This window comes from Alexandromys fortis, unplaced genomic scaffold, assembly GCF_014885135.2.
Source record: "Alexandromys fortis isolate MF-2015 unplaced genomic scaffold, M_Fortis_MF-2015_v1.1 scaffold_150, whole genome shotgun sequence".
NCBI classification, from domain to species: Eukaryota; Metazoa; Chordata; class Mammalia; order Rodentia; family Cricetidae; genus Alexandromys; species Alexandromys fortis.
In genome coordinates this window covers 2523687-2540435 of record NW_026068027.1, presented here as the reverse complement: position 1 = coordinate 2540435, position 16749 = coordinate 2523687, and the positions used below count along the sequence as shown (strand labels likewise).

Below are 16749 nucleotides of genomic sequence, written 5' to 3'. Positions count from 1 at the left end.
CTACACTTCACCTGTATGAAAGGAAGCCTTGTTTCATTTTAGCTGTCTTTTTTCATTGCTTCCCAAATGAAAGGGTTTTTCAAAAGATGTACAGTGTCCAGACGACCCAAATATGAAAAGGAAGATTAATCTTATTCTTTGTAACGTGAGGCTGTATTAGTAGAAACTTGTAAAATATGTGTTATATAAAAATAGCAAACAAAGACCAGACATGGGAATGCAAGCCTGTAATCCCAGCCCTTGGCTAACCGCATGTTGGAGGTTGGCTTGGTCTACATAACAAGTTCCAGGTCAGCCAGGAAGACAGGGGCTGGGAATGGAACTCAGTGGAATACTTGTCTAGCATGCGTGAAACCCTGGGATTGATCCTGCACCCCTGGGAGGCGGAGGCTGGGAGCACAGACATTTAAGCACATCTTGCCTTACACAGGGAGCACAGGGAGTTTGCAGCCAACTTGGTCAGGACCCTGACTTAAACAAGGGAGTGGAGAGAAGGGGAGAGGTGAGGAGGGGAGAAGAGGAGAGAGAAGGGAAGAGAGGAGAGGGAAAGAGAGAAAGGAGAGTAATGGCCCAACTACGGAAGAGAGCCAGAGAGATAGAAACAGTCTGGAGAGGTTCAGGAGAACACGCCAAGCGAGAGGGATAAACAGGAACCCAAGGAAGAAAGGCAAGCGGGGCCAAAGACGTGAGGGAAACTGGGCTAATGGAAGGAGGGCAGATGTGGGCTTGGGCCAGCCCTTCGAGGGAGCATTGAGCTCCCTCTCCAGTGTGGTCATAACCTTTGGAATGAGGGTGTGAGTGGCTGCAAATTCCCATCTCCTGTCTCATTCCAACCTTATTGTAACACTGCTTTCTAAGCCTCTGGCCTGGCCTCCTTCTCTCTCTCTCTCTCTCTCTCTCTCTCTCTCTCTCTCTCTCTCTCTCTCTCTCTCTCTCTCTTTCCCTCCCTCCCTCCCTCTCTCCCTCCCTCTCTCTCTCCCGCTTTCTCTCCCTCATCTCATTGTTTCAGAATAGGCCAAATCTGAAGTCCTTCCAAGGGTGTGGCTGTGTTCATCTTATTTCCCCAGACCAAGCGGAACAGCGGGTAAGCGTGAGACGGACAGACACATCCAGCAGCCAGAGGACACGGTGGACAGAGCGGAGCACTGTAGACAGTGAGTTGTTTCCAAACTATATAGAAGGAATGTCTGTGTGTGCCTGGCTGTGCATGTGTACACGAAAGGGTGAAGAATGTCCCTGACTGAGAACCGAGCCCTCTCCCAATTATGCATGAAATTCAAAAGAGAGGGTGCACCCAAAAGAGCGGATGATTCTTAAAAAGACACAGACAGGCCCACGGAGAGAAGATCAGGTGTTAGGAGCAGGGCCAAGTGTGGCTGAATCAGGATACAAAAGGTCCTCCTGATCACACGCCTTTATTCCCAGCTACCCAGTGGGTTGAGGAAGGAGGGGAGACCCCCTTATGACCAGGAGTTCAAAACCAGCCTGGACCTGGAAGGAGACTCACATTAAAAATATTCTCTGTAGACGAGTCATGGCAGTGAGAATAAGAAGTGATCAAAGAAAAGATTTGAGGGAAATGAATGTTGTAAGAAAGATAAGCAAAGGTTTGGTCTGAAAAGAGAAAACGAGAGGGTTTGGAGGGTGGCAAAGGCAGAGGGCAAGGGTGGCAAAGGCAGAGGGTGCATGGCATCTTTCCCTAGAGGCGAGACTCCGCCCTCTCTCACCAGCGTGCGTGTTCTTGCTCTCCTCTCCCTCCTTAGACATGCCATTCTTCGGGTCCAAGTCCCTGCTGCTTGTCATGGCTCTCGCTATTCCCTCTGGTGAGTCCCTGTTCTGATTCTTTACATATTAGCTCCTTAGCTGTACGTGTGCAAGGGGCTGGGGGCTAGATGGCAGGGGTCTGAGGCTGATGGGGGCCCGGGAAGAGACATGCTGTGTCAAAGACCAGCGTGCAGAGGGTGACAAGAGGTGACCTTAGACATGGGGTACCTAAGAAACTGATGTGAGGTTAAAACCCTAGTGCTTATTAATCACGAAAGAAGACATGCGTATAAATGTATAACTCAACAGACACCAAAGGAACAAGAAGTTACACAACATCCAGAGACCACCTGAAAAATTTTTGAGGGAAAGCTGCAAACACGTGCACATTTACACCTAACGCTCACTCGCTCGCTTGGTCAGACACATAAGAATATTTACATACGTGAGGGAAGTCCCGCGACGCCTACACACAAAAGAAAAGCACGTGTGCCATGGAATCCAGCTCAAGACTTTGCCACAGAAGGCAAACTTGGGCTTGGAAGGAAGGCTGCTGTATTCCCCCTCTCTGCCAGATGAAGGCTGACAGAGCAGTTCTTCTGCCCTGCCCGGTGTGCAGCTGATTCAGGAGCTGTGGGCCCAGGCGAGGCACACTCAGAAGGCTGCTGGGTTCCTCTGTGGACCCTGTCTCTTCCTGACTGGGATTGAGGACAAGGGAGGAAACTGAGTCAGGGCAGAGCAAGAGCGGATTTTGTTCTCAAGAACTTGTCTTTCCGGAGTTTTTTTTTCCTTTTCTTTTTTAAATGCTTCATTAATTTTATGTATAGCCTAGTGGTCTTGTGTCGAAATATACAGGGACAAATCCTGAAGATAAAATACAATTTTTCCGCTGTATACTGGGTTGTCTTTGAAAAGTGTTGCGGAGGAGAAAGAGAGCTGGGGCCACTCACATCCCTTTTCTCTCTTTGTGACAGACTGGCTGCCCCTGGGGGTCAGTGGGCAACGAGGAGGTAGGTGAAGATTTCTTCTGGGGTCAGTGGGATCCTTGTGGGGTGATGTAGAACAGTGAGAGCTGAGGCTCTGATCTAGGGCCAGGCAAGCTGGAACAGCCGTAATCTCAGCATGATGTGGGAAGGTCATTTGTCAATCTGTCGTTTCATTGGTTAATCAATAAAGAAAACTGCTTGGTCTGATAGGCCAGCCGTTAGGTGGGTAGAGTAGACAGAACAGAATGCTGGGAAGAAGGGAAGTTAGGCAGACGCCATGCTTCTCCTCTCCTGGGCCAGACACGATGAAGCTCCAGCCCAAGATGGACGTACACTAGAATCTTCCTGGTAAGACATCACCTCGTGGTGCTACACAGATTATTAGTATATGGGTTAAAGCAAGATATGAGAGTTAGCCAGTAAGAGACTAGAGCGAATGGGCCAGGCAGTGTTTAAAAGAATACAGTTTGTGTGTTGTTATTTCGGGTGTAAAGCTAACCATGTGGGATCTGGGCAGGACGAAAAGCAGGCCCGCCCGCTGCTCCTTCTATACCAGCACTCAGGGAAAGGAGTCAAGCGGACTGGGTTCAAGGCTGGCCAGGGATACATAATGAGACTTTCAGACCGGAATCTGTCCTAGGACAGCGAGCCTCACTTCAAGATATGCAAGGCAGGAGCACTAGTACCCACAATCCCATCATCCCATTCATAAAACCTCATCTCCTTTTCTGCTCTCCCTAAAATGTCTGTCCATTGATGCCTTTGATGCCAGCCTCCTCCTTCACTCTGTACATCTTTTACCTCGTTCAAGAAATCTCCAGGCAATCCTTGCAGGAAGCATTACTATTGTTTTGTTATCTGCAATCTTTTTTATTTCTTGCTTTTTTTTTTTTTTTTTAACTTTTGGAGACAGGGTTTGTCTATGTAAGCCTGGCTGTCCTGGAATTCTCTCCATAGACCACACTGGCCTCAAACTCACAAAGATCCACCTGCCTCTGCCTCCTGAGTGCTGGGATTAAAGGCATGCATCGCCACGCATGGCTTGTTATCTTGAAAACTGAGCCCAGGTCTTTACATATTAGGCAAGAGTCTTACAAGCGAGCTACATCCCCGCACCTTTTTTCTTTCCTTACTGGCTGGGGATTCTGCTTTGTTTCTTTAATACTTTTGTGATGCTGTGGATAAAACCCAAAGCCACACAAAGGCTAAGATACTGCTGGCCACTGGCCTGCACCCTCAGACTCCAGAAAGAGCTATGTAGGCTCATGAACAGCAGAAAAGAAAAATGCAAAGACGTGGTAGGAAATTGGCTAAAACTTTTTCTAAACACTAGAACTACGTACTGAGACGCTGACTTTGAAAAACAAACAGCCAGGTGGTGGTGGCACGTACCTTTAATCCCAGCACTCGGGAGGCAGAGACAGATGAATCTCTGTGAGTTCGAGGCCAACCTGATCTACACGAGCTAGTTCCAGGACAGCTAGGACTGTAACACAGAGAAACCCTGTCTCAAAAAACAAACAACAACAAAATCAACCAACCAAACAAAAAACTTTCTAGAAGAGGGAGACAGGGTTTTATTGGTAGTGCTTCTTTGTTTGGTTTTGTTTTGTTTGTTTGTTTTGTTTTGTTTTTTGAGACAGGGTTTCTCTGTGTAACAACCTTGGCTGTCCTAGAACTCACCATGTAGACCAGGCTACTCACAGAGATCTGCCTACCTGCCTCTGCCTCCTTAGTGCTGGGATTGAAGGCGTGTGCCACCACTCCTGGCTCAGGGGAACAGGTTTTTATTATGTATGCCATCCGTGTGTGAGTGTCACCATGCCTGGCTTGATAATCATTTTCTAAAGAAACTATTAATAAAATAGAGAAAACTGTTCTTAGAGGTTTAATCTGATTTACTTTCTCTGAAGTTTTGTGGAAATGAGCCAAAAAAAAAAAAAAAAAAAAAAGCCAAGGCAAACTACATGAATTTGCTGCCCTCTAGTGGCAAAGAGTGGATTATGACACTAGCCCACAGTCGAAGGTGGAATATTTGCTGGGTATAGTGTTTAAATATTATTACCCCCATGTGAGGAGATAAATATATTAATGTGACTACTTTGCCGCAATAATTATTTCCCTTTGTATGTCTGTATCAAAACATCATGTTGTACACCTTAAACTTGTATAACGAAAATATACACGTTTTGCTAGGCAGTGGTGGCACATGCCTTTAATCCCAGCACTCTGGAGACAGATGCAGGAGAATCTCTGTAGTCAAAGCCAGCCAGGTCTACACAGAGAAACCCTATCTTGAAACGCCCCCTGCCCCAAACAAAAAATACAGTGTTTGAGCCGGACACATTAGAATATACATATTAGCACATTAGAAGCTATGCTTAGCATATGTAAGGCTCTAGGCTACTCTATACACTCACACACACACACACACACACACACACACACGCACACATGTACATACATACATACAGAAATTGCAGTGTCAGCCGAGCCTGAGTAAATTCACACCTATAATCCCAGCATTTGAGAGTCTAAGATGGAAGGATTTTGAATTCCAGGTGAGCCTGGGATACAAGCATGACCATCATTGAAAATGAAGAGATAATCATGCCCTGAAGTATCTATATAAAGTGAGAATATTAACGGCCACATTGGTAGTGTGGTCACAAAATTCTTAAAGCCCTGAGTTTGATCCCCACACACACCACAAAACCAGGCATGAAGGGGAACACGTTTATTCCAACACTTAGGGGTCGGAGACTTAAGGATTGGGAGTTCAAGGTCATTCTCAACTCACAGTGAGCCGCACACCAGCCTGGACTACCGGAGACTCTACCTTAAAAAAAAAAAAAGTGCAAAGTGGTTATCAATTATTTGGTCGTTTAGAGATCATTTCTTTTCATTTTTAACTTATTTATTTTTAATTTTACTTTATTTACCTGCTTATTTGTGAACAAACCATTCTATTCAGAGATTTGAAGTGCATGCCAGGTTTGAAAAAAAAAAAAAAAAAAGCTAACGAGGTCAACAGGATCCAATGCACTGGGGGTTGTGCCAGGCAGTTTCACTGACTGGAATCGTAAGGGTGGGATGCCCAGAAAAATCTCTTCTGTTTATTTTTTCAGATGATGTGGCTGAGACATTCACAGAAGACCCTAGTGAGTCAGTCCGGATTGGGGTGTCTGCTTACCACCACTGGGGACAGAAAGGGCTGAGGGTGGTGGTGACCCACTGAGAGGATCACACAGCGGCCTTTTGTCCTCCTTAGTGGCCACCCTCACTCCAAGCATGCCAGCCTCAGTATCCCCTCCACTTCTCTCTGTCACTGTCGCTGCAGCTGGTTTGCCTGAGTCCACTGCCTTCGTTCCAATCCTTCTCTCTCGTCCGGCTAAACAGCCCCATATCCAGCTGCCCCTTCGCTCCCGTCACCTCCCGTCCCGTTTCTTGTCTCTGCAGATCTTGTGAATGACCCTTCTACAGATGAAACAGGTGACGCTCACTTCAGTTCTTATGGAACGGCATGATCTGTAATAGTCGCAGTCTCCTTTCCAGCCCCTGAGTTGATCTTGTATTTTTAGCTCTGGAAAAGGGGGGGTGGGGTCATGGGTGTGTTTGTTCAGTGACTTGGCAGTGATATAAAAGGGGGGGGGAAGCGTGCTAGTTTCCAGAGAGGAAGGAACAGGGCTGACAAGGTGGCTCAAGACGCAAAGGTGCTTGCTACTCAGCCTGAGGAGCTCAATTTGGCATTGCAAAGGGAGAGAACAAACACCCAAAAATTGTCCTCTGACCTCCACACACATGTGTTCTAACATGGACATCCACATCTGTGCACGTGTGGGCACACACATACACAAATTAAACCAACAACTGTAAAGTTTTAAAAAGGAGGGGACCGATGTGTATCAATAGCTAAAATAAGACCTGTAAGGGGCCAGATGGTGGTGGCGCACGCCTTTAATCCCAGCACTCGGAGGCAGAGGCAGGTGGATCTCTGCAAGTTCTAGGCCAGCCTAGCCTACAGAGCAAGTTCCAGGACAACCAGGGTTACACAGAGAGACTCTGTCTTGAAAAACAAAAAACAAAACAAGACCTGTATGAGGCTGGAGAGATGACTGAAAAGTTAAGAGCACTGGTTGCTCTTCCAGAGGACCCAGGTTCAAGTCCCAGCACCCACATGGCAGCTCACAACTGTCTGTAACTCTAGTTCCAAGGGATCTGACACCTTCACACAGACATATATGCAGGCAAAACACCAGGCACATTAGAAAAAAAAAGGGGAAGGGGGAAAGACCTGTATATTAAAGATATTCGAAGATAGGTATGTTCAAAAACATCCCCAATTACTTGATATAATTCCCTTCCCCTGGACGTACACCTTGCCTTGCTCTGACGTCAGCGCGCTCCCTTGTCTCCTCCGCCCTCGCGATTCCAGGCCCTTCTCACACCTAATGTTTTGTACCTTTTCAGTTCTGGCTGATATCACACCTTCCACAGATGACCTGGGTGAGTTCGGATCTGGGATCCCAGGGCCACCAGGGCCACTCAGGGCCACTCTGGGCTTTCCCCAGAGCCCATACGGAAGGCAAAGGCAGCTCCTGAAGTACCCTAAACAGAACTACAGTTTGTACCCTACATCCTTCCAGCCCTTTGTGCTTAGTTAATGCTCGTTTGGAACAAGCGGGAACTGTGCGGTTTAATATACAAAATACAGAGACGAGATCTCTCGGTGTTTCCGAGACGGGTGGGTAAGGGCAAGATAAGTGTGCAAACCCAGGCGAAAGGATAGAGTGGTACACGGAGGAAACCGGGCTCTTTGGAGAACAGGCAATAGGAAGAAAAGGAGGCAGGGCCTGGATTTCCTGCTGTTGCTCTTAGGGCTGGAGCTGGGCGCCGTACGTTCTAAGCAAGTGCTCCACACTGAAAGGCTCTCCTGAGCCTGGGTTGGTTTGGGTTTTTTGTTTGTTTGTTTCTTTTTTGTGGTTTTTGCTTTTTTTGTTTTGAGACAGGATCTATCTCTGTTGCCCTGGCTGGCCTAGACATAGATCAGGCTGGCTTCAGAATCACAGAGATCTGTCTGCCTCTGCCTTCCGAAAGCGGAGGTTGAAGGTGCGGGCCACCACACCCAAGTTCCTAGGTTATTGCTAACAAATGTTTTTGAAAGCCAGCTGGGCCGAAGAAAGGCCGAGGGAGTGGGCGTGAAAGGTCGGCTGCAGGGGAGTGGAGCTGTGACAATAACAGCCTGTTCCCAGCCATGCTGGTGGTGCCGGCCACCCGAAGAACAAAGCAAACCAGGAATGGCATGTTGAATTTGAAGAATCTCTAAAAAAGACCTTCCAGTTAGACCTGTGTATGCTGAACTTCAGAATCGGGAACTAAATGAGAAGCACAAGATTGGGAATTAGTCCGCCAGCACAGGGGTGTGTCCAAAAGCATGTAGTATGGGCTGGAGAGATGGCTCAGTGACCAAGAGTTCTTCCAGAGAGACCCGGTTCTGTTCCCAGCACACACATGGTGGCGCTCAACCATCTCTAACTCCAACTATGGAATACAGTGCCCTCTTCTGGCCTCCTCAGGCATTGCACACATGGGGTATACAGATACACATGCAGGCAGGGCACCCGTACACATAAGATAAAAACAAAGTTTAAATTTTTTCAAAGAAGAAAGAGAAAAAAGGAAGGGAAGGAGAGAGGGACGAAGGGAGGAAGGAAGGAAGAGAGGAAGGAAGGAAGGAAGGAAGGAAGGAAGGAAGGAAGGAAGGAAGGAAGAAAGGGTGCCGTAGATGAGGTTTTCTAGCCTTTTCCTGCTCTTCTTCCCATCAAGAACTCTTCCAGAGATGTCCTCCCAGATAACTGTCCTGCCAATCTGGTTCCTCAACCCCCCCCCCCCCCACCTCCTGCCTAGAAACCAGGTACACATTAAACTACACCTAGGTCAGCATGGGCTGTGAGCCTGACCCCTCCTATTTGTTACCCCAAACCTCTCATCAAAGAGGCTGTGATTAGGAATCCCTTCTTATAGAGAAGAGGCCTTGTCTGGGGAGAGAAGTTCCTGGTCCCCTCTGCCCAGCTCTCGGGTGCAGGTCATCTGAGGAACGGTTTGGCTTTGGCTTGGGTTTCTAATAATTTGCTAGTTACTGCTGAGTATGGTAGTATGTACTTGTAATCCCAGCATTTGAGGGGCTGAGGCAAGAGAATCACCTAAGTTCAAGCGTTTGAAACCGGGTCACATAGGGAGACCTCCCATCTCTTTAAAAAAGTTTTATTTTATTATTTTTGTTGTTGTTGTTATTGTTGTTGTTGAGACAGGGTCTTACTGTGTAGCCCTGACTGCCCTGGAACACTGTATAGACCAAACTGGTCTTGAACACACAGTAATCTGCCTGTCTCTGCTTCTGGGCGCTGGGGTTAAATTTAGACATTAATTCAACCAATTACTAAACTCTTGAAAGAAAGGTAAAAGCCAAGATTCCATCTTGACGCCTAAGTCTCTTTGCTTGTGTGGTTGAAATCAGCCTGGGGTTTCCCTTCCAGAAGTTGCTAAGAGTCATCAATGTGTTTGTTCTTTATTTCTGAGTATCCTGACTGGGTCTAAATGAACCACATAGTAGTTAGGTGGTGACCTTCTAGAACTGTTAATAACGGAATAAAATGTCTGCCTTCCAGCCTCAGCCGGTGACAAAAATGCTACTGCAGGTATGGTTGTTGTTATTATTATCATCATTATTTTATGTGTTTGGATGTTTGTCTGTGGATAGTCTGTGTACCACACACATGCAATACTGGTGGAGACCAGAAGAGGGCGTCAGATCCCCTGGAACTGTAGTTACAGATGGGGTGGGCACTGTGGACATGCACAGGGTCTTCTGATTATTTTTTTACTTTCTTTCTCTCTCTCTCTCTCTCTCTCTCTGTGTGTGTGTGTATGTGTTTTCATTTAGTTGGTTGGTTTTAGGATTTTTGAGACAGGGTTTCTTTGTGTAGCCCTGATTGTCCTGGAACTCACTCGGTAAACCAGGCTGGCCTCGAACTCACAGAGATCCGCCTGCTTCTGCCTCCCAAGTGCTGGGATTAAAGGTTTGTGCCACCACCCCTGATTGTCTTTTCTTTCTCTCTCCTTAAGATTTATTAATTTATGTACTTTGTGTGTATGGGTGCCTCATCTACATACCAGAAGAGAACATCAGAGCCCATGGGATTACAGTTACAGATGGTTGTGAGTCACCATGTGGGTGCTGGGAATTGAACTCAGGTCTTCTGGAACAGCAGCCATCTCTCCAGCCCCATTCTTTTCTTAAGCTTTTCTCCCTAAAGATTTTTTCTCTCTTGTCCTTTGAGGAGTATTAGGCTCATTTTCTAGTTTCTTTCCAGTTCTCCACCAAAGAGTAACTCCAGGTTCTTTATTCCCCCAAGTTCATTTTCCTCCTTTTCAAAATGATCTATTCTAAAAGCCACAGGGAAAGATGTGACCACCTTTGACTGGTCCTCAAACCACCCTCTCCCTTAAACTACCTTTGAGCTTTATTTGGTAATTAATGAATTAGGAAATAAATCAGTTTGACTGCAGATTCCATGTTACTGTGGGCAGGACGCCTGACTCTGGTTCCTGTAACATACAGGTAGTTTTGACCCGCAGCTACAGCCAAGAACAAGAGAACAGAACAAGGGCCCTGTGCCTGAGATTCTTCAGAAAGAGACCCCCAGATTTCAGGGTCATATTTCACAGTACTACCTGAATAGTCCTAGAAAGACTTTTTGTTTTTCCCCAAGATGAGTCTTCAGAGATTATTTTACCTACTTTTGCTTCCAGGTTGGGAAACACCTAAATTTCATTTGAATCAAGTTCCTCTTGCTCTGTTTTTGGTGAGCAAGAAGGACATGCCCCCAAAAATGCAGTGACTTTTGTAAAAACTGCTCCGTCTCCCCCCATTCTGTCTCCCTTCTCCCAGCCCTTTGGCCCTTTATTTATACTTCTTAGATTTGCAATTTCCATATTTTTTTGTGTGTTGGACAGAGTGCCGGGATGAGAAATTTGCTTGCACAAGACTGTACTCTGTCCATCGGCCAGTCAAACAGTGTGTTCATCAGGTCTGCTTCACCAGGTAAGTGATCCCAGAATGTCCAGAGAGCCCCTTCCGTGATTGTAGTGTTTGGGTCAGTAACTAGTTCATGAACACTCACCATAGAACCACAGACCCCTCTGCCCACCTCTTTGCTGGGGCAGAGGTTATAACCTGAATAGGCATAACCTCTTCAGTCATTTCTGAAGGCGCTGCCTAGAAGTTGGCGTCTGGGTTGAAGTGTCCACATAACAGTCTGATAGATTCCTGTGGAGGTGAGGGCCATCTAGGAAAGAAGATGGTGAGAGATGCGGGTTGAATTGGCTGAAGCGAAAGACCCAGCTCTGAGGTGGAAAGCGACAGACAGGAGCATTAGGACTTGACACCAAGTGAGATATGCAAAATGCCCCAAGAAGAGTAATGAATATCGCACCTAATTAATACCGCACCTTTCGTTTTGTTTTTATCACTAAAACCATTTCCATCCCCTGAGGGAAAGATTTTTCAAAATTACCTGCTTAAGAAAATCTAGACAAAGGGAGGCCCGTGGGGAATAGGGAGTTGAAGAGGGACCCTGGCTGGACCCTCTCACCATCTCCTCTTTCCTCGCCCATGACTTTGGCACCGCGGCAGCTTGCGGCGTATGTACATCATCAACAACGAGATCTGCTCCCGACTTGTCTGTAAGGAGCACGAGGCTATGAAAGGTGAGCTGGTATCTGCGTGGGGGAGTGGACGAGGTGAGCTGATGTCTGCGTGAGGAGTGGACGGAGTGAGCTGTTTGTCTGCGTGAGGAATGGACGGAGTGAGCTGTTTGTCTGCGTGGGGAGTGGACGGGGCAGTTATGAGCGGTAAACAGAGCAGAGTATGATGCTGTGGGACCCGACATCTGGTTCCTAAGGAGGCTGCTGGGCGGTTCTTTTGCTTCCCATCAGCCCCTATTGGAAGCTACACTGAATAAACTGACTATATCCTATGCAAGTATTCCTTGGTCCCTTCCAAGCTAGACCCCAAGCTCAGCTTTCTTATGGGGAGAATTTTTTGAAGCTCAAATTGTTTCTAAACTTTATTTTTTAGACAAAAGAAAAAACTTGAGTGTATGAGTGTTTTGCTCAAATGTATGTATGTAAACACATGCACACAGCCCGTGGGAGACAGAGGAAGGCATTGGGAGCCCTGGACCTGGAGTTACAGATGGTTGGAAGCCATCCTGTGGATGCTGGGAACCGAACCTGGGTTCTCTGCAAGAGTAGCCAGTGCTCTAACTGCGGAGCCATCTCCCTAGCCCTTTTGGGCTGTTTAATGCCATGTTTTAGAAGTCCTGGGGAATAGCCAAGTCCTCACTACAAATAATAGAACCAATGGCCATGTTGGTCATCAGCCCTGTTCACAGCTCTAAAAAGAACACAGACATGTTTGGAGACAGGACGGTTTAGGTAGGACCCATAACATAAAAAAATAGGTAGGACATTTTGAGAGTGGCTACATTATAAACATTCCCCCAATTCGAGAACCCATTCCCATTCCCAAGGTAGAGGAAGGTGGGAAGATGTTTAAAGAATAATTTTCGAGGCACCAAACCGTGTGGCTGTAGATCATGCATGGTGGGAACAAACATTCTTCTCACCTTCGCCATGGACAGCCCCGAACGGCGGCTGTGGTTGGTGTCAACACCACAGACCCGGTCCCTTTTGACTCAGCAGCCAGCTTTGCGCTGGGTTCATGAGTAAGAGCTGTAGTTGACTTCGCAGAAGGAAACTTGCTGCTCGCCCCCCTTGACTCCGTGCGAGCCACCTGCGAGGGAAACACCTTGACACTGACTATGAGTGTTTGGCGCTCTAGGCACTGTTCGAGTTCCTCGGGGGATTTTACCGGAGCTAGCCGCTGTAAACACCTAAATGCGGGCGGAAGGACCGGACTTCATGTCTCTAGTTAGGAGGTCCATGGGCGGCAGCTGGGAGTACAAAGGAAACTAATTCTGCCCACGTTGTTTCATTCCAGTCCTCGCAAACACACCGTTGTGTCAGGTATTGGTGCTGATTTACAGAAAGGCACAAAGAGGTCCATAGAAGGTTAGCAACTTTCTAGTAAGTTCCAAGGATCCAGATGTGGAAAAGCTGAGTAGCTTAACCCGAGTCTTTTCTTCCGGTGTGGTTCTTTTGGTTTTGGGGTTTTTGTTTGTTTGTTTTTTTTGTTTTTTTTTTTTTTTTTGAGTCAGGGTTTCTCTGTGTAACGGTCCTGCCTGTCTGTCTGTCGTGGAACTCACTTTGTTAGACCAGGCTGGCTTCAAACTCATTGAGATCCGCCTGCCTCTCCCTCCCGAGTGCTGGGATGAAAGGCGCGTACCACCATCTCCCGGTTCTTCCTACGTGTTTTTATGCTATCACACAAGCATTTTTTTCCCTTTCCCTTAAAATAAGAGCTCTTTATACGGTCGGGCATCCTCCCATAATGCTCTGCTTTTCCTCTAGATGAGCTTTGCCGGCAGATGGCTGGCCTGCCTCCAAGACGACTCCGTCGCTCCAACTACTTCCGACTTCCTCCCTGTGAAAATATGAATTTGCAGAGACCCAGTGGTCTGTGATCATCAAGGAAGAAAGAAGAACGTGTCGGGGAGAGGAATCAGGCATTCCTTCTCCTCCAGCCACCGGCGTCTGTCCCAGAAACATGTATTTTTTAAAGTAAGCCCTTTGCAATGTCTAGGCTTTGACCCTACTATCTAATTTGCACCAGAACTGGTAACTCTTGTCTCATTTTGCAATACTGACAATACACCGTCTATGTTGTTTCATGGTTTCGCTGATTTCCAGTATCTTAGGCAAGGTGCACAGGCAATGACCACACGACTTAGCACACTCAGCACTTACAGAAGGGACTGGGGAGGGCAGGGCTCAGTTTACCTAGCTTGTGAGAATCCCTAGGTCTGATGGCATAAAACTGAGCGTGGCGGTGCAGGAAGATCAGAACTTCAAGGTCCTCTTCAGCTACACAACAAGTCTGAGGGCAGCATGGACTACGTGAGACCCTAATCTCAGAAGATAACTTTAGGTTAACGCTCTTGTTTTTTGAATGGTGCTATGACTCGGGGCCTTGCACATTCTAGTCCAGCACTCTACCACTAAGCTACACTCCTCTGCCCTAGGCTAGTCACTGTAATTATTAAATATGTCAGTATTAAACAGGAGCGTGGGAAAGGCTCTGCTCCTCCATCTTGGCTAACCACGCAACTTCCTTCAGGTCCCTTCTAGATGTTTCCTAGATCAATGCCTCAGCATTTACATACGCTTCTCTACTCACTTGAGCATTTCGCATGATTGTCCTAAAATTTGCCCAGCAAGTCTTCTTGACCAGAAAGGTCACGGATGGGTCAGGGGGTGTTCAATAGCTAAGAACACTGGGTGTTCTTCAGTAGGACCTGGGTTCGGTTCCCAGGCAACACTCGAATGGTGGCTCACAGTCATCTATAAATCCACTCCCAGGGAGTCTGAGATCTTCTGGCTTCTGTGGGCCCTGCAGCCAAGTGGTACACACATATGCCTGTGGAAAGCACACGGAAAATAAACCATTATTTAAAAAGGAAAAAGAAAGGTCATGGGCATTTTTTTTTTCCAACAGAACATTTTTATTGGTTATCCATTATTTGGGAATTCCACATCATGACCCTGATCATGCTCTCTTCCCAGTCCTCCCAAATCCGATCCCCCACCCTTGTAAAGTGCTCTCCCTTCAAAAAAAAAAAAAAAAAAAAACTGCCCAATTTGTGTAGTCCATATGCTCACTGGGTGTTTTCTAGTCCTAGGAGATTTCCCAACAGAACCGAGAATTATCCAGTCTTACCTAACAATCAGATCCCAAATTCTGCCATCTGCTGGGCTCAGAGTCTGGGGTGGAAAAAAGAAAGCCATCAGGTGTGGCTCTTGTCCCATCATCTCCCGTGCAATGTCTTGGGCAGGCTGTCTAAGCGGGATGTAGAGCTGGAAAGTAAACCTCATCTTCTCACCCATCTCCGGCAGCACAGGGGCCCAGCGTCTCCACAAGGCTAACTACACAGCCTACTGTGACACCGTGGTCACAATTACACTAGAACAAAATGCACTCCCCCCCACCTTTATTTTCTGCTGGCACGAAGACCAAGCCCACAGCTTCCCGCTAGCTAGGCACAGCCTCTACTGCTGGGCCATATCCCCCCATTCCCTCTTAAATAAGTGACTAGTTAGGTTTCATGAATGTTTTGACTGAAAACTTAGAAACTTCCTGTAAAACCCAGCGGAATTCCGATGAGAGCTGCTCAATGACTATTAGACGTGACGACAGGAATTGGATTCCTCGTGTAGCACAGAAAAGTAGCTAAATGGGGGCCAGATTCTTGTGACTGGGAAGCAATTGAGTTTAGTGAGATCTGTAAAACTGATTAAAGAGGTGGGAAAAAAAAAACATTTGTGTGCTTCCTCTGTCTAGAGTTAAATACACTGGTGTATAGATAAATAGACTAAAAGTATATTGCAGCCACAATGGGGAAAACTCACAAGCTCAGGGCTTCAAATGGGCATCTTAGGTATCTCTTCCTGGGATTGCAGAGATGGCTCATTGGTTAAGAGCACTGGCCGCTCTTCCTTAAGGCTCCAGGTTCAATTCCCAATGTCCACCGTGGTGACTCACAGTGATCTGTATTAACTCTAGTTCCAGGTGATCTAGCGCCCTCTTCTGGCCTTTGCAGTACCAGACATTCACATGGTGTACATGTAAACATTTATATACATAAAATAATGAGATGGCTCAGCGGTTAAGAGCATTGCCTGCTCTTCCAAAGGTCCTGAGTTCAACTCCTGGCAACCACATGCTGGCTCACAACCATCTGTAATGAGGTCTGGTGCCCTCTTCTGGCCTGCAGACATACACACAGACAGAATATTGTATACATAATAAATAAATAAAATAAAATAAATAATAAAAATAAAATAAAGGAGGGTTAAGGACACTTTCTCCTCTCTGAGTTCAGTTCCCAGTCCCTGACACCCTCTTGTGGCCTCTGCAGGCAACTGGACACACTCGGGCATATTCTTACACGAGCATATACACAAAAATAAAATAATTCTTAAACATAAGAATCTTTTCATGGACTGGAGAGATGGCTCAAAGGTTAAGAGCATTGCCTGCTCTTCCAGAGGTCCTGAGTTCAATTCCCAGCAACCACATGGTGGCTCTCAACCAACCATCTGTAATGAGGTCTGGTGCCCTCTTCTGGCCTGCAGGCATACACACAGACAGAATATTGTATACTTAATAAACAAATAAAATATTTAAAAAAAAAAAAAGAATCTTTTCATAAGGCTTTTAAATACAAAGTAATGATGCAGACATTATTCTGGTTTTGTTTGTTTGTTTTGGGGTGGGGTTTTTGCTTTGCTTGCCCACTATGGGATTTCTCTGTATAGCCTTGGCTGTCTTAGAACTCACTCTGTAGACCAGGCTGGCCTCAAGCTCACAGAGATCCACCTGCCTCTGCCTCCCAAGTGCTGGGATTAAAGGCGTGTGCCACCACCACCCAGCCTTTGTTGCTTTTTTTCTGAGACAGGGTTTTTCTTTTCTTTATTTGGTTTTCGAGGCGGGGTTTCTCTGGTCCCTATCCCTCCTGCCCTTTACTCTTTACCACTGCTCCTTCAGCACTCCAACCTTGCTACCTTGCCTCCAGATTCGGCCCCTTTTCTCCTTTGCTGTCTTTGGATCCCGCAGCCTGTAAGCGCCACACTTCCTCTCACCTTCCTTTGGCATGATCAAACGCCTGTGTTTTGTCATTTCTTAGCGTTCTTACATTCTCCACACGTTTTGTGAGTGTATGTGCACTGAGTATGTGATGTACATGTGTGGTCTGTGCACACACGTGTGTGAAGGCATGCACCCGTGGACTCACACAAAGGCCAGCAGAGGACATGAGAC

General features: G+C 46.7%; 1 protein-coding gene across 2 annotated transcripts; it reads left to right on the top strand.

Annotated features, from left to right (window-relative positions):
* The first annotated feature begins 937 nt into the window (after positions 1-937).
* Mfap5 (microfibril associated protein 5) lies at positions 938-13600 on the top strand. 2 transcript variants are annotated; one of them, XM_050164135.1, is made up of 10 exons: positions 941-1154; positions 1764-1823; positions 2739-2774; positions 5879-5911; positions 6210-6242; positions 7221-7256; positions 9419-9448; positions 10767-10854; positions 11446-11519; positions 13284-13600. In XM_050164135.1, exons 2-10 carry the CDS (start codon positions 1766-1768, stop codon positions 13394-13396), a joined length of 501 nt encoding a protein of 166 aa, XP_050020092.1. In that variant the 5' UTR covers positions 941-1154; positions 1764-1765; the 3' UTR covers positions 13397-13600. The 2 variants fall into 2 exon arrangements, with proteins under 2 accessions (XP_050020093.1, XP_050020092.1); XM_050164136.1 differs by lacking the exon at positions 7221-7256 and having other exon boundaries at positions 938-1154.
* Positions 13601-16749: the final 3149 nt, after the last annotated feature.